Raw genomic sequence first — 16,475 nt, forward strand, 5'->3', positions numbered from 1 at the left:
ATTTATTTTATTGCATTTTAGGTTTTGGGGTACATGTGAAGAACATGCAAAATTGTTGCATAGGAACACACGTGGCAGTGTGATTTGCTGCCTTCCTCCCCATCACCTACATCTGGCATTTCTCCCCTTGCTATCTCTCCCCAACTTCCCACCCCCCACCGTCCCTCCCCTATTTCCCCCCAACTGGCGCCAGTGTGTAGTGCTCCCCTCCCTATGTCCATGTGTTCTCATTGTTCAACACCCGCCTATGAGTGAGAACATGCGGTGTTTGATCTCCTGCTCTTCTGTCATTTTGCTGAGAATGACGGTTTCCAGGTTCATCCATGTCCCTACAAAGAACACAAACTCATCGTTTTTGATGGCTGCATAATATTCCATGGTGTATATGTGCCACATTTTCCCTGTCCAGTCTATCATCGATGGGCATTTGGGTTGGTTCCAGGTCTTTGCTATTGTAAACAGTGCTGCAATGAACATTCGTGTGCACGTGTCCTTATAGTAGAACGATTTGTAATCCTTTGGATATATACCCAGTAATGGGATTGCTGGGTCAAGTGGAATTTCTATTTCTAGGTTTTTGAGGAATCGCCACACTGTCTTCCACAATGGTTGAACTAATTTACACTCCCACCAACAGTGTAAAAGTGTTCCTATTTCTCCACATCTTCTCCAGCATCTGTTGTCTCCAGATTTTTTAATGATCGCCATTCTAACTGGCGTGAGATGGTATCTCAATGTTGTTTTGATTTGCATTTCTCTGATGACCAGTGATGATGAGCATTTTTTCATATGTTTGTTGGCTTGATGTATGTCTTCTTTTGTAAAGTGTCTGTTCATATCCTTCACCCACTTTTGAATGGGCTTGTTAGTGTTTTTCTTGTAAATCTGTTTTAGTTCTTTGTAAATTCTGGATATCAGCCCTTTGTCAGATGGGTAAACTACAAAAATTTTTTCCCAATCTGTTGGTTGCCGATTCACTCTAATGATTGTTTCTTTTGCTGTGCAGAAACTGTGGAGTTTGATTAGGTCCCATTTGTCTATTTTGGCTTTTGTTGTCAATGCTTTTGGTGTTTTGGCCATGAAGTCTTTGCCTACACCTACGTCCTGAATGGTTTTGCCTAGATTTTCTTCTAAGGTTTTTATGGTGTTAGGTCTTATGTTTAAGTCTTTAATCCATCTGGAGTTAATTTTAGTGTAAGGTGTCAGGAAGGGGTCCAGGTTCTGCTTTCTGCACATGGCTAGCCAGCTTTCCCAACACCATTTATTGAACAGGGAATCCTTTCCCCATTGCTTGTTTTTGTCTGGTTTGTCAAAGATCAGATGGTTGTAGATATGTTGTGTTGCCTCCGAGACCTCTGTTCTGTTCCGTTGGTCTATATCTCTGTTTTGGTACCAGTACCATGCTGTTTTGATTACTGTAGTCTTGTAGTATAGTTTGAAGTCCGGTAGTGTGATGCCCCCCGCTTTGTTCTTTTTGCTTAGAATTGACTTGGCTATGCGGGCTCTCTCTTGGTTCCATATGAAGTTTAAGGTGGTTTTTTCCAGTTCTGCGAAGAAGGTCATTGGTAGCTTGATGGGGATAGCATTGAGTCTGTAAATTACTTTGGGCAGTATGGCCATTTTCACGATATTGATTCTTCCTAACCATGAACATGGAATGTTTCTCCATCCGTTTGTGTCCTCTCTTATTTTGTTGAGCAGTGGCTTGTAGTTCTCCTTGAAGAGGTCCTTTACGTTCCTTGTTAGTTGTATTCCTAGGTATTTTATTCTCTTTGTGGCAATTGTGAATGGAAGTTTGTTCTTGATTTGGCTCTCTTTAAGTGTGTTATTGGTGTATAGGAATGCATGTGATTTTTGCACATTGATTTTGTATCCTGAGTCTTTGCTGAACTTGCTTATCAGTTTCAGGAGGTTTGGGGCTGAGACGATGGGGTCTTCTAGATATACAATCATGTTGTCTGCAAATAGAGACAATTTGACTTCCTCCTTTCCTATTTGAATGCCCTTTATTTCTTTTTCTTGCCTGATTGCTCTGGCTAGAACTTCTAATACTATATTGAATAGCAGTGGTGAGAGAGGGCATCCTTGTCTGGTGCCACATTTCAAGGGGAATGCTTCCAGTTTTTGCGCATTCAGTATGATATTGGCTGTTGGTTTGTCATAAATAGCTTTTATTATTTTGAGATACATTCAGTCGATACCTAGCTTATTGAGTGTTTTTAGCAAAAAGGGCTGTTGAATTTTGTCAAAGGGCTTCTCTGCACCAATTGAGATAATCATGTGGTTTAACCCAATCTGGTTGCCGCACTGGCCCAGCTGCAGGGTGATGATCTCCTGGGGCATCACTCTTCAGATGTGGGCGCGCCAGCCCCGGCCTGGCGAGAGTCACGGCTGAGACGAATGCCTGGCAGCCAGGCGCGCAGGATGTGGGGAGCGCACTCTCTCTTCCCCTCTTGACGCGGATGCTCGGTCTGCGCGTGTGCAACGCAGGCCTTTCCTAGGCCGGCGGGCCGGGGAGCCCAACCTGGGCATCATTTTCTCCCTCCTGTATATTGTTTTTTAACTTTTTATTCGGAGATAGTTTTAAACCTACAGAAAAGTTGAAGAATAAGAGTAGTACAAAGAACTCCTCCCATATACCCTTTGCCCAGATTGACCAATTGTTAACATATTCTGTCTCTCTGAATTTTTTTGTGTATATACTTTTTTCTGCCCCTGTGAATACTTTTGTGTTTTTCTTTTTTTTTTTTTTTTGAGACGAAGTTTCGCTCTTGTTGCCCAGGCTGGAGTGCAGTGGCGCGATCTCAGCTCACCACAACTTCCACCTTTCAGGTTTAAGTGATTCTCCTACCTCGGCCTCCCGAGTAACTGGGATTGCAGGTGCCCACCACCACCCCTGGCTAATTTTTGTATTTTTAGTTGAGACGGGATTTCTCCATGTTGGTCAGGCTTGATCTCAAACTCTTGACCTTAGGTGATCCGCCCACCTGGACCTCCCAAAGTCCTGGGATTACAGGCGTGAACCACGGTGCCCGGCCAGTATGTTTTTCTTTAGAGATGTTCCTGGCCAGTTTTGGTGGCTCACACCTATAATCCCAGCACTTTGGGAGGCTGAGGTGGGCAGATTACTTGAACTCAGGAGTTCTTGATGAACCTAGGCAATGTGGTAAAACCCTGTCTCTACAAAAAATACAAAAAGCTAGCTAGGCATGGTGGTGTACACGTGTAGTCCCAGCTACTTGGGAGGCTGTTGTGAGAGGATTACCTGAGCCCAGGAGGTAAGGCTGCAGTAAGCCCTGATTGCGTCACTGTACTCCAGCCTGGGCGACAGAGCAAGATGCTATCTCCAAAAAATGATAAAAAATAAAAAGTATATTAATATTCTCTTAACATAAATACAATTCAGTTATAAACTTTAGTAAATGTAATATTAATACACATGCTTTAATCTCATCCATATTCTTATTTTATCAAATCGCCCAAATCGTGCCTTTTTAACATTTTCTCCCAGTACAGGATCCTAAAATCAGATATTACATTTAGTTTTCTTTTCTTTTTTTTTTTTTGAGATCGAATTTCGCTCTTGTTGCCCAGGCTGGAGTGCAATGGTGTGATCTTGGCTCACTGTAACCTCCGCCTCCCAGGTTCAAGTGATTCTTCTGCCTCAGTCTCCTGAGTAGCTGGGATTACAGTCATGCACCACCATACCCGGCTAATTTTTTGTATTTTTAGTAGAGACGGGGTTTCTCCATGTTGGTACGGGTGGTGTCGACCTCCAACCTCAGGTGATCCGCCTTTCTCGGCCTCCCAAAGTGCTGGGATTACAGGTGTGAGCCACTGTGCTTGGCTGGGACAGAGTCTTGCTCTGTCACCAGGCTGGAGTACGGTGGTGATTTCGGCTCACTGCAACCTCCACCTCCCGGGTTCAAGCAATTCCCCTGCCTCAGCCTCCCGAGTAGCTGGGACTACAGGTGGGCACCACCACACCCAACTAATTTTTATATTTTTAGTAGAGACGGGGTTTCACCATGTTAGCCAGGATGGTCTCGATCTCTTGACCCTGTGATCCACCTGCCTCAGCCTCCCAAAGTACTGGAATTACAGGCGTGAGCCACCGTACCCAGCTCACATTTAGTTTTATTGGTATATTTCCACAACTTTCTTTGTCTTTTATGGCATTAACTTACATGTTTGATGTGTTCCTCATTGGGATTGTCTGATATTTCCTTATGATTAGACTTAGGATATACATACCACACTGTAAAGTAACATAATTGGTGTAGTGTCCTTCCTGACTTCTCACATCTGGGGGCACATAACTATCTCTTTTTCCTTGGTGATGTTGATTATTGATCACTCAGCTTTTTCTACCGTATAGTTAGTATTTTTTCTTTGCAACTATAAATAATCCAAAAGGATACTCATTAAGGCCATGCAGATATCTCCCTACCACCCCCAGATTTATATCCCATTAATGATTCTGGCCTGAATTATTCTTTTATAGAATGGTCAACACTTCATTCCATAAAATGGAAAAGTGTTCCCTGGAACTATTCTTTACTCTGATAGTTGCAAAATGATTATTTTCCAAATCTAGCACTCTCCATATTTTAATGCTAAAAATATGGGGATTGGGTTGGCTCTTGCCAACTTTATTTTTTTTTTTCTCTCTCTCTCTCTCTCTTTTTTTTTTGGAGATAGGGTCTTACTCTGTCACCCATGCTGGAGTTCTGTTGCAGGATCTCTGCTCACTGTAACCTCTACCTCCTAGGCTCGAGTGATCCTCCCACCTCAGCCTCACCATGCTAGGCTAATTTTAGCATTTTTTTGTAGAGATGGGGTTTCACCATGTTGCCTAGGCTGGTTTCTAACTCCTGAGCACAAGCAATCCACTTGCCTCAGCCTCCCAAACTGTTGGATTTCAGGTGTGAGGCACTGTGCCTGGCATTTTTTTTTTGTTTTTGGAGACAGTCTTGCTGCTCTGTAGCCCAGGCTGAAGTGCTGTGATGTGATCACGGCTCACTGCAGCCTTCATCTTCGAGACTTAAGCAATCCCCTTGCCTTAGCCACCCAAGTTACTGGGATTACAGACATAAGCCACCAGTCCCAGATAAATATTTTTTGCAAAGTTGCCCAGGCTAGATTTAGTCCTTTATTGTTATGAAACTTCATTGTCTGATTACATTATTTCTGGTTTACCTTTTGTTTTGTTTGGTTTTGAGACAGTGTTGCTTTGTCACCCAGGCTAGAGTTCAGTGGCGTGATATCATCTCACTGTAGCCTCCGCCTCCCAAGTTCAAGTGATTCTCCTGCCTCAGCCTCCTGAATAGCTGGGATTACAGGTGCACACCACCATGCCCAGCTAATTTTTATATTTTTAGTAGAGACGGGGTTTCACCATTTTCATCAGGCTGGTCTCAAACTCCTGACCTCGTGATCAGTCTGCCTTGGCCTCCCAAAATGCTGGGATTACAGGCGTGAGCCACCGTGCCTGGCTGGTTTAGCATTTCTGTATTTGAAAAACATTGCTGCTTTCTACACCAGGTGTGGTGGTGTGTGCCTGTAATCCTGGCTATTTGGTAGTCTGAGGCTGTGGGATGTCTTGAGCCCAGGAGTTGGAGGTTACAGTGAGCTATGATCATGCCACTTCACTCTAGCCTGGGCAACAGAGTGAGACCCTATCTCTAAAAATAAACCAACCATACAAACCACATTGCTGCTTTTTATAATGAATACTGTATGGTTATTGGCCTGAATTGATATTATCTAAATTCTAGGTATTGGTCAGAACCAAACCTGTTTGCAAGAAAACTGCAAATTGAATTGTTTTCAGGCTTGTAGCATGTTGCTTAATTTTGTCTGCTAGTTAACATTTATTGATAAGTAGCTTATTTGATCTTGTCATATCGATTTGTTTATTTTTGTTTATTGCTGAAATCAGTGTTCACATGGGATAAGTATGATATAATGGAAAGAGTATTGATTAACAGTAATGAGTTTTAGTCCAGGATTTAGAGAGTATTACTTGCTCTTTAGTCAACTCATTTAATTTCTCGGAACCTCAGTTTTCCTATTTGTGAAAGGAAAAGAAGGGAACATTATGAATTTGCTTACTTAACAAGTTCTTTCTTACAAGGATGAAATGAAGTCATAGTAAGGTGTGTCTAAACAAATAAACTCTGGGGTCGTAGGCTTCTTTTGAATTGATTAATTTCGTATCATAAAATCTTACATTAATTTTATAGCCACTCACAATGTTATATTCATTTCTTTGTCTTCTAAATATTGAAGTTCTCTTATTTCTTAGAGTGGGGAATCGCGCGCGCGCGCGCGCACACACACACACACACACACACACTCTCTCTCTCTCTCTCTCTCTCTCTCTCTCTCTCTCTCTCTCTCTCTCTCTCTTTGGGGTGCGGGGTGGGTAGAGAAAGTCCCTGCTCTGTAGCCCAGGCTGTTGTGCAGAGGCGGGATCATAGCTTACTGGAAGCCTGGATCTCATAGGCTCAGGAAATCTTCCTGCCTCAGCCTCCCGAATAGCTGGGACTATAAGCACATACAACCATGCCTGGCGAATTTTTTTTTTTTTCTTTAGAGACAGAGTGTCACTATGTTGCTCAGGCTTGTCTTAAACTCCTGGGCTCACGTGATCCTTCTGCCTTGGCCCCCAAATTGCTGGGATGACAGGCGAGTCACTGCACCTGGCCCCTAAACACGTTTTGAATACTGTTTCTAACCAAGCACCATGCTTTACACACCATGTGCTTTTTCTTCCTCTTTCTTTTTTTTTGAGACAGTCTTGCTCTGTCACTCAGGCTTGAGCTCAGTGGTGCTATCTGGGCTCACTGCAGCCACCGCCTCTTAGGTTCAAGCAATTCTTGTGACTCAGCCTTTCCAGTAGCTGGGACTGCATGTGTGGGTCACGACGCCTGGCTAATTTTTGTATTTTTAGTAGAGATGGGGTTTCGCCATGTTGACCAGGCTGGTCTTGAATTCCTGGCGTCAACTGATCACCCGCCTTGGCCTCCTAAAGTGCTGGGATTATAGATGTGAGCCACTGTGCCCGGCCTCTATGCTTTTTATATGTATATAACAGGAGTACAAAAGATATATCCCATGTCACAGATGGGAAACACGATTCAGAGGGGTTTTATTTTTCCTGAAGGAACATGCTAGTTAAGTGACAGAGTTAGGGCTTAAATCCAAATCTAGTTCTAAAGTACTGCTCTTTGGAGTTCTCTATCGTTTCAAACAAATCAGTCTGAGTTTCTCTTATTATTTTCTCATGTCTTCTGTCTATATATTTGGAGCAACAGTTCATCTTTTTTTCATCAAGTATAAATTTCATCCCTTGAAATAAGTAGCTCAAACGAATGTCAAAATTCTTAAATCATTGCAATGTGGTTATCCCTTCACTGTGATACCTCTTTTCACTATGGTGTCTTTCCTAAGTATCTAATCCTGGAGTGTTGGGCTTTTTTCTTTCTTTCATCTTTTTCATATTGTATACAAAGCAGCTATTCAAAATGATTAAATATTGAAAACTAAAACTCAGCATATGGGATTTTTGACAATTTATATACTGTCTGGTTGAAAAATAGATATGGTTGGCTGGGCATGGTGGCTCACACCTTGGGAGGCCAGAGTGGGTGGATTGCTTGAGCCCAGGAGTTCAAGACCTGCCTGGGCAACATGGTAAAAACCTGTCTCTACAAAAAATACAAAAATTAGCTAGGCTTGGTGGCACACACCTATAGTCCTACCTACTTGGGAGACTGAGGCGGGAGGGTCTCTTAAAAGCCCAGGAGGTTGAGGCTGCAGTGAGCTGTAATCATGCCACTAACCTGGGTGACGGTGAGACCTTGCCTCAAAAATAAAACAAAAGATCAGGCTCTTTCAGAGGGTTTTTTTTGTTTTGTTTTGTTTTTGGGACAGAGTCTTGATTTGTCACACAGGCTGGCATCCAAGGGCACGATCTTAGCTTGTTGCAACCTCCGCCTCCTGAGTTCAAGTGATTCTCATGCCTCAGCCTCTTTATTAGCTGGGATTACAGCACATGCCACCATGCCTGGCCAATTTTTGTATTTTTAGTAGAGGTGGAGTTTTACCTTGTTGGCCAGGCGAGTCTCAAACTCCTGACCTCGTGATCCACCTACCTTGGCCTCCCAAAGTGCTGGGATGAGCTACCATTCCTGGTTAGGGCTCTTTAGTTTTTAATATTTTTTACAAGGCATTTTTGCAACTCACCTAGAAATATTTGGTTTTTAAAAGTTTTGCACAGAAACCTGTCATCTCAAATAAAAAAAAAACAGTGCAAGGTATAGGCAAGGTATATTGGAAAATAACCCCAACTGGAATCATAATTAGTGTTTTGTATTGCAACTGTCTCTTTAAGACCTGATTTTAGATAATCTGCAGAAAGATCTCACAAGGCTGTATGACAAGAAAATGACAGCTTCAGACTGAGCAAGTGCAAGGTAATAAATACTTTTAGAGAAAAATGAACTACAATCTAATAATATTGTGCTTTGTGGCACGCTTAATCTACTTACTGGTTTGAGGATATGAAACGATTTAAAGCTACTTTTAGAGAAGAAACCCTGTGTTTACAGATATTCTGCAAGACTCCTCCTCTTTTTTTTTTTTTTTTTTTTTTTTTTGAGTTGAGGTTCTCACTCTGTTACCCAGGCTGGAGTGCAGTGGCATGATCGTGGCTCACTGCAGCCTCTATCTCCCAGGCTCAAGCAATTCTCCTGGCTCAGTCTTCTGCGTAGCTGGGACCACGGGCACACGTCACCACGCCTGGCTAATTTTTTGTATTTTTGGGAGAAATGGGTTTCACCATGTTGGCCGGAGTGGTCTTGAACTCCTGGCCTCAAGCAGTCCGCCTGCCTGGGCCTCCCAAAGTGATGGGATTGCAGGCATGAGCCACCCGCACCCGGCCTAGACCGCACCCTGCCTATTTTCTCAGCCTTTTTTTTTTTTTGAAATGGAGTCTCACTCACCTGGGCTGGAGTGCAGTGTCACAATCTCTGCTCACTACAACCTCTGCCTCCCAGGTTCAAGTGATTCTCCTGCCTCAACCTCCCAAATAGTTGGGATTACAATTATGTGCTACCACATCCTGCTGATTTTTATATTTTTAGTAGAGATGGGGTTTTACCATGTTGATCAGGCTAAGACCTCAAATGATCTGCCTGCTTTAGCCTCCCAAAGTGCTGTGATTACAGGTGTAAGCCACCACGCCCAGCCAATTCTCAGCTTTTAAATGTGTACCCTTTCCTAAAATTTATGTAAAATTGTTGAATTTTAGAGAAGAGTTCTTTCATATCTGTTCTCCAGTGGATCATGATGCCTGTCAAATTGCTGTTGTTTTTAGATTCCACTTTAAAGAGTGCTATAACATTTTAATTTTAAAGACAGTATTAAATATACTGGAGGCCGGGTACAATAGCTAACACCTATTGGGAGACTGAGGTGGGCGAATTTCTTGAGGCCAGGAGTTCTAGACCAGCCTGGCCAACATGGTCAAACCCCTTTTCTACTAAAAATATAAAAATTAGCCAGGCATGATGGCAGGTGCCTATAATCCCAGCTACTGGAGAGGCTGAGGCATAAGAATTACTTGAACCTAGGAGACGGAGGGTTGCAGTGATTATACCCATGCAGTCCAGCCTATGTGATAGAGTGAGACTCAGTTTCAATAAATAAAGAGACAAACTGGAAATTACATGTTTTTGAAACCATTTAAATTCATCATGAAAAATTTTAGGCCTGGTGCAGTGGCTCATGCCTGTAATCCCAGCACTTTGGGAGACTGAGGTAGGCAGATACCAAGGTCAAGAGATCGAGATTATCCTGGCCAACATGGTGAAACCCCCTCTCTACTAAAAATACAAGAATTAGCCGGGCATGGTGGTGCACACCTATATTCCCAGCTACTCAGGAGGCTGAGGCAGGAGAATCACTTGAACCTAGGAGGCGGAGGTTGCAGTGAGGCACTGCACTTCAGCCTGGTGACAGAGCGAGACTGTCTCAAAAAAATAAATTATTTTTTAGATGTCTGCTTAAATGTGTGACAGCATATATAGCTTATAAAAATTTAATTTATAGCAGGTGTATGTGTGGAATTTTTTTGAAGATGACTGATCTGGAGCAGGGTTTCTCAGCCTCAGTGCTATTGCTATTTTGGACTGGGTAATTCATTGTTGTGGGGAGGCTGTCTTACACACTGTAGGATGTTTTTGAGTATCCCTGGTCTCTACTCACTAGATGCCTGTAGCAGCTCCCTAGTGATGACCAAAAATGTTTCCAGACCTTGCCAAAAGTCCTCTGGGGGGCAAAAATGCCACCAGTTAAGAATTACTGATTTTACTGATTTAGGGCCAGTAACATCACAGTGGCTCACACTTGTAATCCCAGTACTTTAAGAGACTGAGGCAGAAAGATCACTTGAGGCCACAAGTTCCAGCCTGGCCAACATAGCAAACTCCTCCTATCTCTTAAAAAAAAAAAAAGAATTACTGATCTAAAACTATGTTGATCTCCTTTCAGTGACATAGAATTTATATCAGCATTTCAGACATTCGCTAACCTCAGTTTTGAGTTGTCTGCTATATAGCTAATCAAAAGGATGATCTAAATTGGAAGATTTTCAAGAAATATAATCTAAGGGATATGATATTAATTCATTCACAAAAGTCAAATTTTATCCCTGTGCCAAGGCAGGTAGCCAAATAGCTACGTGTCGATTGTCTGTTAAGTTTTACAACATCTCTTTGTATTTTCCTTTTTTTTTTTTTTTTTTTTGAGATGGTCTTACTGTGTTGCCCAGGCTGGAGTGCAGTGGCATGATCACGGCTCACTGCAGCCTCAACCTCCTGGGTCTGCCTCAGCCTTCTGACTGCAGGTGAGCACTACCACACCCAACCAATTATTTTATTTTATTTTTTGTAAGGACGGAGTTTCGCCATGTTACCCAGGCTGGTCTTGAACTCCTAATCTGCCCACCTCAGCCTCCCAAAGTACTGGGATTATAGGCATGAGCCACTGCACTCGGCCTTTTAGTACTATTTTTACCTATAAAGAATCCAAAGTTCTGAAAGGAGCAGTGTCCAGGTAGGTTGTTCTCATTCCAAAGGTCTTGTTCTTTACACTGTGAGGCTATAAAGCTGTGAAGGCAGTGCTTGCCTGGGTCTGTAAGTGTTACTTCCTCTTATTAATGTCATTTGGGTTATGAGGAAAGCTCAAGATTGCTTAAGTTCTGAAATAATCTATATCAAACCCTAGAGGGAATCGAGAAACAAATACATTTAGAATCAATGAAAATAATTTGTGGCAGCAATTGTCTATAATAGTTGACATAAGCTAAAAATACAAACTCAGATTATATTAAAATAATTTAATAGATAAATTGCCCATTGAATTCAACAAAAATTTGAGAGGCATTCCTAATTCTGGAGATGAAGTAAAGGGCAGTAACATTGTGCAATTCTTCCCTTGTTACCTTTGTCAGAGGCAGGAGATTGAATTAGATTAGCCACGAATCTAATCCAGTGTGGCAATTCTTGTATTTTTGTGTTAAGAGACTACTATACCATTTTATATTCATCTTGCATATAAGTACATATGTAATGTCACTTTTCCTATCTAAAATTAAAAGCTTGTCTCATGTTATCTTGGGATGTAGTTTGTTATAACATATTTGGTAGTCCTAGAACAATTACATGCTGTTTCTACAGAAAAAAAAAAGTAACAGTTTCTTGACTTTTTCCTGCCTTCAGTTTCATGTTTTCCAGCACCCAACATAACTTGTAAGGATTCTAGTGGCAATGAAACCCATTTTACTGGGAATGAAGTTGGTTTTTTCAAGCCCATATCTTGCCGAAATGTGTAAGTACTTTACTGAAACTTAAATTTTCAGATTACTTGCCTGTATTGTATCTTGATTACATAGAGTAAAGAGATGAGATAATTTATGGGGAATATCCTCAAAATGTATCTTTTATCTTTTTGCTTGTGTCAGAAAACTTCTATTTTAAGTGTTTTTTGGTTTTTGAGACAAGGTCTCGCTCAGTGACCCAGCAGTGGCATATCATGTCTCACTTCAACCTCAACCTCCCAGGCTCAAGCAGCCCTTCCACTTCAGCCCCCCATGTAGCTGAACGACAGGTTTGTGCCACCATGCCTGGCTAATTTTTAAATATTTTGTAGAGATGAGGTCTCCCTATGTTGCCCAGGGCTGGTCTCGAACTCCTAGTCTCATGTGATCCTCCCACCTCGGCCTCCCAAAGTGCTGGGATTTACAGGCATGACCCACCACACCCAGCCAACTGTGTATTTTTTTTTTTTAATAAATGCAATTCACCAATCAAGTTGACCTGAGTAGTTAGTATGTGAGATAAATAAAGACTATCAATGGCCTCATGCCATGTTAATTCAGCTCAGTCAGTTTGTGCCACTAATTGAGTTATGAAAAAATTGTCTTCAAAATATAGGATTTTTCTAGAGTACAAATAGTGATTGTGTACCTATTATATCAGAAAAATGCAAATTAATTTTGTGCACATAAAGGGCATTTTTTTTTTCCAATTTATTTATTTTATTGCATTTTAGGTTTTCGGGTACATGTGAAGAACATGCAAGATTGTTGCATAGGAACACACGTGGCAGTGTGATTTGCTGCCTTCCTCCCCAACACCTACATCTGGCATCTCTCCCCTTGCTATCTCTCCCCAACTCCCCAACCCCCACCATCCCTCCCCTATTTCCCCCCAACTGACCCCAGTGTGTAGTGCTCCCGTCCCTGAGTCCATGTATTCTCATTGTTCAACACCCGCCTATGAGTGAGAACATGCGGTGTTTGATCTTCTGCTCTTCTGTCAGTTTGCTGAGAATGACGGTTTCCAGGTTCATCCATGTCCCTACAAAGAACACAAACTCATCGTTTTTGATGGCTGCATAATATTCCATGGTGTATATGTGCCACATTTTCCCTGTCCAGTCTATCGTCGATGGGCATTTGGGTTGGTTCCAGGTCTTTGCTATTGTAAACAGTGCTGCAATGAACATTCGTGTGCACGTGTCCTTATAGTAGAACTATTTATAATCCTTTGGATATATACCCAGTAATGGGATTGCTGGGTCAAATGGAATTTCTATTTCTAGGTCCTTGAGGAATCGCCCACTGTCTTCCACAATGGTTGAACTAATTTACACTCCCACCAACAGTGTAAAAGTGTTCCTATTTCTGCACATCCTCTCCAGCCTCCAGCATCTGTTGTCTCTCAGCATAAAGGGCATTTTAAACTTGGTTTTATTCTTTGTAATAACTATGGATGATGAATGGTAATGTTAAACAATTCAAAGTTGTCAGTTTGGCTAGCTAGTCACAGTGATACACCCCTTTAGTTCTAGCTACTCAGAAGGCCGAGGCCAGAGGGTGCCGGAAGTTCAGCCTGAGCAACGTAGTGAGACACTGTCTTTTATAAAAACAACAACAAAAATGATTAGTTTGGAATAGTAAGACAGATGGCTTTCTTTTCTTAGGAATTTCTCTATTTAAAGGACTTTTAGGCCTACTGTGGTGGCTTACACTGTAATCCCAGCACTTTGGGAGGCCAAGGCAGGAGAAGTACTTGAGGCTAGGGGTTGGGGACCAGCCTGTGCAAAGTAGGGAGACCCTGTCTCTCCAAAAAACACAAAAATTAGCCCAGTGAGGTGGTGCTTGCGTGTGGTCCTTGCCACTGGGAGGCTGGGTGGGAGAATTACTTGAGCCCAGGAGTTCGAAGTTGTGGTGAGCTATGATTGCAATAAAAAAATGAGACCCTGTCTCTAAAAAGCATTAAAACTGAAAATTTTTTACAAAGAATTTTGAAGTTCGATATCTATTTCTGTTAAAGCTTATTATTATTATATTTTTGCATTGTACTAAAAACATGATTTAGTTTTATCTATTTTTAATTGTTGGCATTATATTTTTAGCCTAAAAATGTTTATTGTTACATTCTATTTGATGGCACTTAGTTTTGATTGTTTCAAGAAATAAACCACTGTACAGATGAATTGAACCTTAAAAAGGAAAAAGAAAAAAAAGAAACCACCATTAGACTATTCCTACAAGTTGCTGGAATTCTTAGTGAGAACTCTTAGCGTTCTTTCTTTCCTTTTGACCCTACCTCATTGAGTTAATAAGGGGCTTTTGATTCTATCTTGCTGTATAATCCTAAGCCTACCACTTAATCTTCTTGGGTTCCAAGATTTCACCTTAGTAAAGTAAAAATTGTTAAAAAGGAATAGTTTCCAATGTACTTAGATGTTGTTTCATTTTTTTTTTCTGTTACAGAGATAAGTTAAATTTAGTTAATATTTAAATTTATAGCTATTTCTACCTTAAACATTCCAAACAACTAATGTATTAAATGCTGGTCCAAGACATAGGTTATAGTACAACAACTAAGAAAATCATCTGTTGAGAACAGCCAGCCACTCAGGTTAGAACTTACAGGTTTATATTATCTATAATGCTAACACCAGAATGTCTGTTACTTAATTTCCAAGTTAATGCTGATTTTTCTTTCAGTGTCTCAAAATGGATTAGGCTGCATACAACTGAGCTACACTAATCATGCTTATACGTTTTTTTTTTTTTTTTTTTTTTTTCTGAGACAGTCTCCTTGTGTAGCCCAGGCTGGAGTGCAGTGGCACAATCACGGCTCATTGCAGCCTCAACTTCCCAGGCTCAAGCCATCCTCTCATCTCAGCCTCCTAAGTAGCTGGGACTACAGATGCATGCCCCAAAGCCTGGCTAGTTTTTGTATTTTTAGTAGCAATGGGGTTTCACCATGTTGCCAAGGCTGGTCTCGAACTTCTGGGCTCAAGTGATCAGGCTGCCTCTGGCTCCCAAAGTGCTGGGATCACAGGCATGAGCCACGGCTCCTGGCCCTCATAAGATATTGATATTGATTATGATAAGAAATATAACCATCAGGGAAACCAGATATTCCAAAACTACTGGCCAACTTATTTCCTTACAATAAAGTTACAATTTTAAGACAGAATTTGAGGCTCTGCATGGTGGCTCACACTTGTAATTCCAGCACTTTGGGAGGCTGAGGTGGGTTGATCATCTGAGGTCAGGAGTTTGAAACCAGTCTGGCCAACATGGTGAAACCCTGTCTCTACTAAAAATACAAAAATTAGTCAGGAGTGGCTATGTGGGAGGCTGAGTAAGGAGAATCTCTTGAACCCAGGAGGTGGAGGTTGCAGTGAGCTGAGATTGTGCCATTGCACTCCAGCTTGGGTCACAAGAGTGAAACTCCATCTCAAAAAGACAAAAAAATAAAAAAAAAGAAAATTTCTTTTTTTGGCTTATAGTATAAAACACTCTTCTGAGTTGCTTCATTCCTATTTCTTTCCTTCTTCCTTAAGTCCTGTTATCCTTGGTCCTTTTCCCCTTTTTCATTCATTCACCTCTTTGGCTTCTCTCACCATTTTTGTATATATATATGCCATATAAAAAGATGGTGACATGTTTTGTATTCTATTCCATTTTAGATCTTAGCTATAATACGTATAAAGAGCCAGGCATGGTGGCTCATGCCTGTAATCCCAGCACTTCTGGAGGCCGAGGTGGGGGGGATCACCTGAGATCAGGAGTTCAAGACCAGCCTGGCCAACATGGTGAAACGCTGTCTTTACTAAAAATAGAAAAATTAGGCAGGTGTGGTAGCAGGCGCCTGTAATCCCAGCTACTCAGGAGGCTGAGGCAGGAGAATGGCTTGAACCTGGGAGGTGGAGGTTGCAGTGAGCTTAGATCATGCCATTGCATGCCAGCCTGGGTGACAAGAGCAAAACTCCATCTCAAAAAAAAAAAAAAAACTATATATATATATATATATGTATGTATGTGGCCAGGTGCGTTGGCTCACGCCTGTAACTCCAGCACTTTGGGAGGCCAAGGCAGGCAGATCATGAGGTCAGGAGATGGAGACAATCCTGGCCAACATGGTGAAACCCCTTCTCTACTAAAAAATACAAAAATTAGCTGGACATACTTGTACCTGTAGTCCCAACTACTTGGGAGGCTGAGGCAGGAGAATGGCTTGAACCTGAGAGGTGGAGGTTGCAGTGAACTGAGATCATAGATGTATATTTTAATATTTATCTATTTGTATATATAATATATATTATTTTATACATGTATGCATATTTTTATATTTATGTATTTGTATACACACACACACATATATATAAAGTTGGGCTGGGCATGGTTGCTCACGCCTATAATCCTAGCACTTTGGGAGGCTGAGGTGGGCAGATCACTTGAGGTCAGGAATTTGAGACCAGGTTGGCCAACATGGTGAAATTCCTTCTCTACTAAAAATACAAAAATTAGCTGGGTGTGATGGCTCATACCTATAATCCCAGCTACTTGGGAGACTGAGGCAGAAGAATTACTTGAACCTGGGAGG

At 41.6% G+C, this 16,475-nt stretch overlaps 1 protein-coding gene across 1 annotated transcript in view; it reads left to right on the top strand.

The window, feature by feature from the left end:
* TM2D1 (TM2 domain containing 1) overlaps nucleotides 1-16,475 on the top strand; it is a 49,795-nt gene that overhangs the window by 6,902 nt on the left and 26,418 nt on the right. Inside the window, exon 3 of the mRNA XM_032296830.1 lies at nucleotides 11,787-11,895. Coding sequence (XP_032152721.1) covers nucleotides 11,787-11,895 — 109 coding nt within the window. The remainder of the gene's footprint in view (nucleotides 1-11,786; nucleotides 11,896-16,475) is intronic.

The sequence above is a fragment of the Sapajus apella genome, unplaced genomic scaffold, assembly GCF_009761245.1.
Source record: "Sapajus apella isolate SASKATOON/1434 unplaced genomic scaffold, GSC_monkey_1.0 scaffold36, whole genome shotgun sequence".
Lineage (NCBI taxonomy): Eukaryota > Metazoa > Chordata > Mammalia > Primates > Cebidae > Sapajus > Sapajus apella.